Source organism: Protopterus annectens, chromosome 7.part0, assembly GCF_019279795.1.
Source record: "Protopterus annectens isolate FY-2018-M chromosome 7.part0, PAN1.0, whole genome shotgun sequence".
Classification (NCBI taxonomy): Eukaryota; Metazoa; Chordata; order Ceratodontiformes; family Protopteridae; genus Protopterus; species Protopterus annectens.
Window position 1 is genome coordinate 497,571,338 of NC_056739.1, and position 8,832 is coordinate 497,580,169.

General features: G+C 38.9%; 1 protein-coding gene across 1 annotated transcript in view; it reads left to right on the forward strand.

Moving 5' to 3' along the window:
* Positions 1 to 6,659, forward strand: part of KIF1C (kinesin family member 1C) — a gene marked incomplete in the record, with an annotated part of 1,373,479 nt that extends 1,366,820 nt beyond the window's left edge. The window contains 1 exon segment of the mRNA XM_044077100.1: positions 390 to 6,659. Coding sequence (XP_043933035.1) covers positions 390 to 1,298 — 909 coding nt within the window.
* Between the last annotated feature and the right edge of the window lie 2,173 nt (positions 6,660 to 8,832).

The following is an 8,832-nucleotide window of genomic DNA, read 5'->3' on the forward strand; positions in this document are numbered from 1 at the left end:
AACTGCCATGCTGTCTCACTAATTAATATAATTTGTGTATATGTTATTTAAAAAGATGCTTTGTAAACGTATTTTAGTGGTGGCTTAGCTCATAGCATTGATACGCGAAATGTTTGTTTATATATATAGTGTGTGTGTGTGTGTGTGTGTGTGTGTGTGTGTGTGTGTGTGTGTGTGTGTGTGTGTGTTTGTGTGTGTGTGTATACATATGTGTATATATATATATATATATATATATATATATATATATATATATTATTTTGTTGTGATGTAAACCTGTAGGAACAAAAAAGTCTTCTTTGCACAGCAGTTTTATTGTGGGTTGCAGCTAACTTTTTAATCAATAATTATCAGTAGTGTTGATACATGTCTTTATTTTATTACAACAGGAAAATGAAATTGGAGAAGAAATGGAACAGAATGATGTGTTAGAGAGAGAGGATATGGATAATGCAGACTTGTATGAAGCCAAAGAAAATCATGACCTCGGTAAGCAAGAACGGGTTGCTCGGCTGATGGAAGAGGACCCAGCTTTCAGGAGGGGGCGTCTTCGCTGGCTCAAGCAGGAACAGACTCGCTTGAAAAACCTGCAGCAGCAACAAATAGCCAAGTGTTTACGGAAGCACACTGGAACTGGTCGATTTGTGCCCCCACTTGATTGCAAGCTTCGCTTCCCTTTTAAAAGTAATCCGCAACATCGCTACTCATGGGGACCCAATAGTGCTTTCATGATTAACACTGAGGGTAGTACTGAGGCTTCTGAAGAGGAAATACAGCCTTCTGTTGTAGTTGAGCGCAAGAGTTCCCAAGAAATCATGGCAACAGAGGAGATGGAGGAGACTCCTGTGCCAGCCTATAACCCTAGGAGAAGTTGGCACAACAGCAGCCCTGTTCTGCAGCATAGACATAATAACCAAGGGAATTGGCAGCACCATGACAACCATCACAGATATAGAAGGAACTCCTTTGATAATGCAAGTAGCAACCGACCCAAGTATTTTCAGCAGTCATACACCTCCCCAGAGAGGGAATATGCTACTCAAGAATATTATCAGTACCGTAAAAAGAACTACCAAAACAGTTACCAGTACCAGAACCCTCAATTTTATCAGCAACAGAGACCAAACCACTACCATAACCATCACCAAAATCGTTCCCGAGCTGATGGAGACTTTGCCAATTTCCAGCCACCTAATCAACAGGAAAGACAGTATAAATACCAGCCTTATATAACCCCACCACGGATGAGACGTCAGTTCTCAGCTCCTGACCTGAAGAATAGGGAAACTCCTATTTAAAAACATGTACACTGTTGTATTGTTGTGGAAACTAAGCAATTGGACTTCAAAAAAAAATGCAGTTGGTCAGAGGAATGTGAGTAATTGTTAAGGGAGAGAGGTTTATCCCCAGTACAGCGGTCAGCTTTTATGTTCAAAAGTTGTAGTATCCCATATATCTGTATTATTGCCAGACTATGTTATTTTCTTACACAGAAAACCAAAGTTTTACATTGAAGTGCTTGCATGCATCTATGCATGTGAACATTCTGTTATGGCCAACAGAAGTTTAGTCATTAGTAAGTCAACTTAATATTGCCTTATATCTCTGCCACCAAATCTGGAAGTGCATTAAAAATGTACTTGATCATTAATCTTCATTCTTTCTGTCCGTATTAAATTCCCCTTAATGAGGGTGGTTGTTAGCATTTGCAGATACATCAGTTGTTACTGTTTCTTGGAAGACATGTAAACTTGAAACTGAACACCCTCCTAGTTTATCTATGCGTGGCATGTTTTTGTTTTTAGAAGAGAGATAGGTTGGTGTCTTTCAGTATATGCTGTCATCATGTTGATGTGCTTTCCATTCCTGAGTCACATTGAAAACCAGCAGCTTATATTTCTGCATGAAGCTTAAACTGGTTTGACTTGTGTAGCACCATTTCTGTGCAGTATATACCTTTATTAAAATAGCAGTGATTGTACATTCTTTTCCTGAGAAAGTAAGTGCATTTTTGCACAGTGTGACTTGTCCACTCCTTGCAGACTACATTAGCCAGTTACCCTTCTTTTGCAGGTTTATCCATAGTTGTCAGTATTGTCCTTTTATAAGTCAGATTAAGAATCAGTAAAAATGATGGATACAGTTGCTAGGTTTGTGTATCTATAATGAGGAAGCAAACCTAGCTATTGCTGCAGGCTGCTGCTGTGTGGCAACGAAACATTTGACTTGCTTATGTTGTATTTGAAATGTAGTTTCCACCCTCTCTTACAAAGATGCAGTTTGGGACAAGTTTTTAGTGCAATAAGGGTTGTTGTGCAGTCCTACTGTTTTTAACTATTTTTTTAAAGAGGTTGTTTGGAAGTTTGGTGTGGTACTGTATTTTATGAAGCTTTTAAGAAGTTAAAGGATCTGACCCCTCCCACTTGAAACTGAACTGAGATGCGTTTTACTCCTCTCTTTTTTTTTTCTCTTCCCCCTAAAGGACAATCCAGTTTTCTTTCTTCATTGAATGATGGTGCTTTGGTTTCTCTGTGAGGGGGTGGTAACATTTATGTCCTTTATTCTACAAAGGCACCTTCCTACCTATGGGCCATTGCACTGTCTTCTATTTTGAAAGCTGCTTTGTAGATTTTACTTTCATTACAAGACACTGTGGGAGTGGGTGGAGCACTAAGAGTGCAAAACCTGAGTTTTATTGCTGTTCTTGTTTAATTTTTAACAGAGGCTTGAAGTTTCCAGGTGACTTTTGTACAAAGCACTTTTCTGCATTTATGGTTGCACTTGACATATGTGGCTTTATCTGTATTCCTTGCAGATGCTGAAGTGAAATGATTTCACCATGTAGAATTTTCAAATGCAGTAGTGTACAGCAAAAGTGTAAAGTTGTTCGTAATTGTAGATTTGTATCCCAATTAGTGTCTGAAATTACCTTGATCAATTTCATTTTTAAAGTAATGCCTCATGACTTTACAACATGATAGCATTGCATTACATTGTAGAGCAACATACTGTCATCTTGTCATTTAAAAAAACATGGTGTTTTAGCACCAGAGTTATTGACAGAATGCTGGAGTTGATATGTTCATGGGATTGAAAAATACCATTTTTGAAATTTTTTTCAGAGTATGAAAGTGAATCTAGTTACATGACACTCAGCTTCTTTATAGATGGACGTAGTGTTGAGATGAAGTAGTAGAAGGGAACTGGGTGTGTGGGCAGAACCACAGTGGAAGAGGTTGTGTAGACTTGTACATAGGAAGGTGAAGCGGGCAAGTCCGGCAAGGTGTGGATAATCAAGTGCTGTGTTAAGTGAAAAAGGAATGAGTTGGACTGCAAGTGTGAAGAGTTGAGAGATTGTGTCAAAGGAGAGTACTTGTAACATGTTAGAGAAAGCAGCCAATGGTTAAGAGGGATTTTTTTTCTTAACCTTCTTGGTAAAAGGTATTCACAAATTAAGGGCATACAAAGATTGATAGTAAAATGCTGCCATTTGTAACTTGTTAGAATGCATTCTTACTGCCATAGTAATTCAAACTACACATTCTGGTACTTAAATACTTAAAATTAATTTGTATTTACCCACTGATCATCAAGATTCTGCACCAGTTACTGTTAGTGTCTGTCCTTCCATGCTCAACAGGTAGATGTGTATATTTTTGTCAGCCTCCTACCCAGTTGCTGTGTACGATTACCAGAGCAAACAGTGATAGATGGCAAGTAGACGTGGTTGGATGATTCTGTAAAATCCTACATGATCACAAACAATCCTGAAGCAGTTTTTAAAAACAGTGTTATGTTCCACAGGATTAAGGAATGGTAGAGTGTAGTCATGTTTTCCCCCTTGAGAGTTCATGGCTTTTTATGCTTTTTGCCAGTTGAAAAGGTAATCCACACCATGTTGGCATACCTAAAGAAACTGTGCATAACAAAGGTACTGTAAACAGCCAGAAGCCGTTGATAGACTGCATTGTATGTATGTGTTCCATTACAGTGGTTATTGTAGTTCAAGAAAAATTGTTCTGTGCGGGTTAATGCCACCGTTTAGCACATAAAGTTTTAGATGAAAGGTTACATTTCCAGGGAAGTAACAAACCATGAAGTGATCTTTATTTTTTTGGTTAAGAGAAGTTGGGAAGATGATCCAGAAACTGGGCTGTCATAAGTGGCTTATTTAACAGGCCTGTAATGAAATTGGCATGAATTAACAAACTGTTACATGTTTGGGGAAAGCTGTTAAGATCATTGTAATTAATGAATTTTTGTAGATTGTATAGAATAATAGAATTTTACCCAAGATATTTTCAAGAGTCACATGAAGGAAGTGGTTAAATATATTTTAGTTGTGTGTGGTGATTAATGCACATTGGTAAATGACTTCCAGCATATTGCAGACTGGAAATTTTCCAGCAGAAATCACTACCTGTACTTCATCAGTACTACTTGGGTCAGTGTCATTGTTGCAACTTTAAGCACTTTTGTGTGCACTCTCTGGGTGGCTCACCTTTCATTATTCGGAATAAAAAAAGAGCATTGTTTTATTTTTCTGGGCCTTTTAGGTCTAGTGACTTATTAGTTACCTGGAAACTTCAGAGCTTGTTTAAACTGTTAACAGAAGTATAATTGACAGTTATTTTGCTGAGAACATGCCACTGTACTTCACCAGCCACACCTTTGTTAGTGTACGTGCATGCAATGATTTTTGTTTTATGTTTGAAGTATTGATGATGATGAATATCTTGCTTTGTTTTATAAATAACACAAATGCAGTAAGGTTTCTTTAACTGTTGTAGCAGTGTTTCAATAGCTACATTGAAAAGTAGTAGTAAAGCTGACTGAAAACCTGGGACTTGAACCCTAAGCAGGGTTGAATTCACGAAGGGTGGAGGGCCACAAACTGCTTTTTCTATGAAGGGACTGACAACAGCTTAATGTCCAGCATGTTCACTGCAGACCAGTGGAGGTTTTCAAACTCCACTGTCTTCATGCCTTAAGTATGTAAGGAAGAAGCCAGAGTAAAATAGGGTTTGCTTTACCGTTAAGCTCATTTCCTAGTCTCATGATTACTAATGCTTGATTCAGTTGCATTTGTAATTTAATTTTTTTGCCACCAGCAGTTGTGATCTGTGGGAAATCAAAACGTAGTGTGCACCATCTGATGGGTGTTGCTTTTATTAGGTGTGGGGCCACATATCAGATGATGGTTCTCTGGACTGTGGATGTGCGACATATAATGGATGCGAGAGTCTCAGCACTTGGGTGGTATAAACATGGGCCAAAAAAATTACAATGTTTAAAAGAAAACATCATCCTGTTCATTTCAGATCACAATTGAGGGTTCATGTCCCAGTGTTTCCCACTGTATGGGGGCACAGTACATTGCCATTCCGTATCCTTGAAAATGCGTGCTGGTTCCCCTTGACAGTGACTGCAGATATTTGCTGTTAAGCATGTATGCTTAACTGCTGTGCAGGTTGCATTTTTTTAAAACAATCTGCTGCTCTTGATGGTGTGATTTCTACATTAGAGAAAATTTGTATCTTTTAGACAGATTAACTTTTGTAGTATGCATTTTGTTTCACAGCAGCTCATGCCTCTGTGTGGGAGTTTGTTGTTTAAAGACACTCTTTTTGCATTTATTTTTCTTTTTGTTGAGAAACACTTATAACTGTAAAACAAGCCCATATCTTATCTGTTAGTATTAAGGTGAGTGGGTGTGGCTTCAGGCATTGATCTTGTAAGCTAGTCAGTCATATGGAGCTTTTAAAGGGAGAAAAAGTGCAGTACTAGTCTAGATGTTTGTCAGGGCCGGGATAAGTTCTGCCACATACGAATTAACACACCTCAGCACTTGAAGCAGCTTATGTGGACCACTGCCAGACAGCACTCTCTTCTGATACTTTGTCTGCCACCTGTGATTTCAGTGTAGTAGTCTGTAGATTTTCATCATTCTATAGCAGGTGTGTGTGTCGTCATTAGCCCTGATGATAGATATCCTGCAAGCCGCTGCACTGTATTATTTTAGTTGGAATCTGTGGCATTGATTCACACAGCTGTCTTGAGCTTTCCTTATGAATTGTGCATGCAAAAATGTCTTTTTCTGTTGTATTAATCTCTTTGGATTATATGTATGGGTGTTGCTTGATCTTTGAAAAAAAATAGTAGTCATGGGTTGTTTGTGTTTTCTTTCAGATTTTTATTTCTTTTTGCTTGGAATTCCACACAGTGTAATGTTGTGTCTGTTTCTGTTCTCAAACTGGTTGACTGTTGACAGCTAAAAGTCACTTGCTTGAAAGCCTTTTGTATGATCCTGACATTTAGTTAAATGAAGAAGTGAATGCCTCCTGTGTCTCGTGTCAGGCAAGTGGATTTTACTCATTGTGATTCAGCCAGATGTTTGCCATTTTTTTCAAGGAACAGACATATAATCATAGTATTTTCTTTAAAAAGCTGTCCCTTATAGGGATCTGGAATTGCAGTGGGGAGAACACCCCCTGTATTTGGATGTTTAAGCAAGTGGCAAATAGAAATGTTGACGACTTGGAGGAGGAAGTGGATATTGAAGTTATGAGAGCCAGTGTAAAGGGCTGTTGAAGTCAAGTGTGCCACAGAGATTTTATAATACTTGAAAACAGCGAAATGAAATAAAAAAATCAAATTCAGCGTCTAATGCATTTTTTGTGACTTTTGTCATGTGTTTGTAGCTTTTGCAAGGAACTATTGAGTACAGTGTACAAATCAGAACTCTGCATAAATATGTGTGATAATCACCAGTCAAATACACACATTTGAAGTCATGTGGTGGACAAAAAGAAAAAAAAAATTTCATTTCACTGAAAAAAGCCATGGTCACAATACAGGAACTCATGCTAAAGTGTTGTCCCTTTTTTGTCTGTTTGGTACACCAGTATTCAAATGCAGGAAGGACATGCAGACTCCACACAGAAGGAGCTCCAGCTGAGAATCGAACCAGAGAGCATCTTGCTGTGAGGCGACAACGCTAACTGCTGCACCACCGCGGCTGATATATACTGAACGAATTACATATTTATATGACGATGCTCATCTTAGTCAGTGAGGCCATCAACTTCAGTGAGTTGTACTGCAGGTAAAATCCAGTGTCTGGCACGAGTTTTTCCTTTTCCCAATGCCAGCCTTACATCTCCTTCACCTTTGATGTTCCTTTGTCTCAGTTCTTTCCAGCCACATGTACAACATAGTTAGACTTTTGATCATTCCATCAGGTGAAGCCACGCGTGGAAGGGCACAGAAATGTTTATTCATAGGCTGTGATTATATAGGGCTTATCTGATGCTTTGGTGTCCAAATAGTACAGGACTTCAGAAGGTGTCTCCTGAGGATTCTGGGCTATCATGAGAGCAGATACAAGTATAAGTAAATTGGCCATTGGACGGCCACGGTGGTGCAGCGGTTAGTGGTGCCGCTTGACAGCAAGAGGTTCTCCAGTTCGATCCTCTGCTGGGGTGCCTTCTGTGCAGAGTCTGCATGTCCTCCCTGTGGTTGCGTGGGTTTCCTCTGGGTGCTCCAGTTTCCTCCCACATCCCAAAGACATGCTGTTAGGTGGATTGGACACACTAAATTGGTATTAGGTGTGGTATGTGCATGTGTGCCTTCTGTGGAAGGTTGGGCGTCGGGCTGGCAGCTTGACACCGTAAAACTCCACTGCCAATCATGAGCGGACAGGTGATCCGCTGTGGCGACCCCTAACCGGGAAAAGCTGAAAGAAGATGACTATGACATTATAATTGTGTCATAGTACATACATAAACAAACAGAATGACTTGACAGTTGTAAACTGGCTGGAGTAGTGTGCAGGAATTTGTAACAGGTGGGTTTTGTAAGTGGCAGACTTGAATGTGGCCTTATAATGTTGTACCTTAGAAGCATTTGGTATTAAGTTGTATTAGAGTTTAAGCATTGATGTGCACTGAACAAGAAAGTGTGTTATAGGCATGATACTGGGAGGTTACATTCTGAATGGTGCACTGCCCTTAACTGTATTTTGTTTCAGTTTAAATAAATAGTACTTGTCCTTACTCCTGCATGGCTATCTCAGACTTTAGGGGTGGCTCAGCTTTTTATTTTAGATAAGAGCAGGAGTTAGGTCAGGCTACTTAACATCAGCATTTGTTCATTTGGAAAATGTGGTATACTGCTGGAAATGCACAGTAACCGGTGACATTGCTCAGAATCAGATTTCCTGGCATGGTATTTAAAGGTGTTGAATTCACTTGGCCCTCCATTAATTACTGACCTGCATGTACATGTCTTGCTAAATATGAGCAGTACTTCTAACACCTCACGGTGATAGGAAAGAAACACATTAACAGGAATAAATTCATTAATACATGGAGCAGTAAATATTACCAACTTGTTACGGCTGTGAGGTTGTAGGATATTGAATTTAAATATATGCATTTTTTTAAATTGGAGAGAATATGTGATAAGACAGTGTAAAGATACAAAATTAACTTCATGTAATAGAGCAAAAAGAATATACATTAGTGGAGACTAAGTAGGTAGTCTTGCCTTCTCAAACACAAGAAACTTAATTCTTTCAAATTATTATTGCTTCTAGGCAAAATGTAGCTTCCAACCAATTAAAACAGAATACCTGTCTAGTATTTTGCTGTCTAAGACTCAGCAGACTCCGTATGAGGGATCAGAGGTGAAAATGAAAGTGGGGGATCCTCTTTGAACAGAGGAACCAGGCAGGGGTGTCTTATTTCCCCGTTGTTTGTATTATATTTAGATCCACTGGAAAAGAAAATAAAGGATTAAGAAATTCAAGAATATAATTGTTATGATAATCAA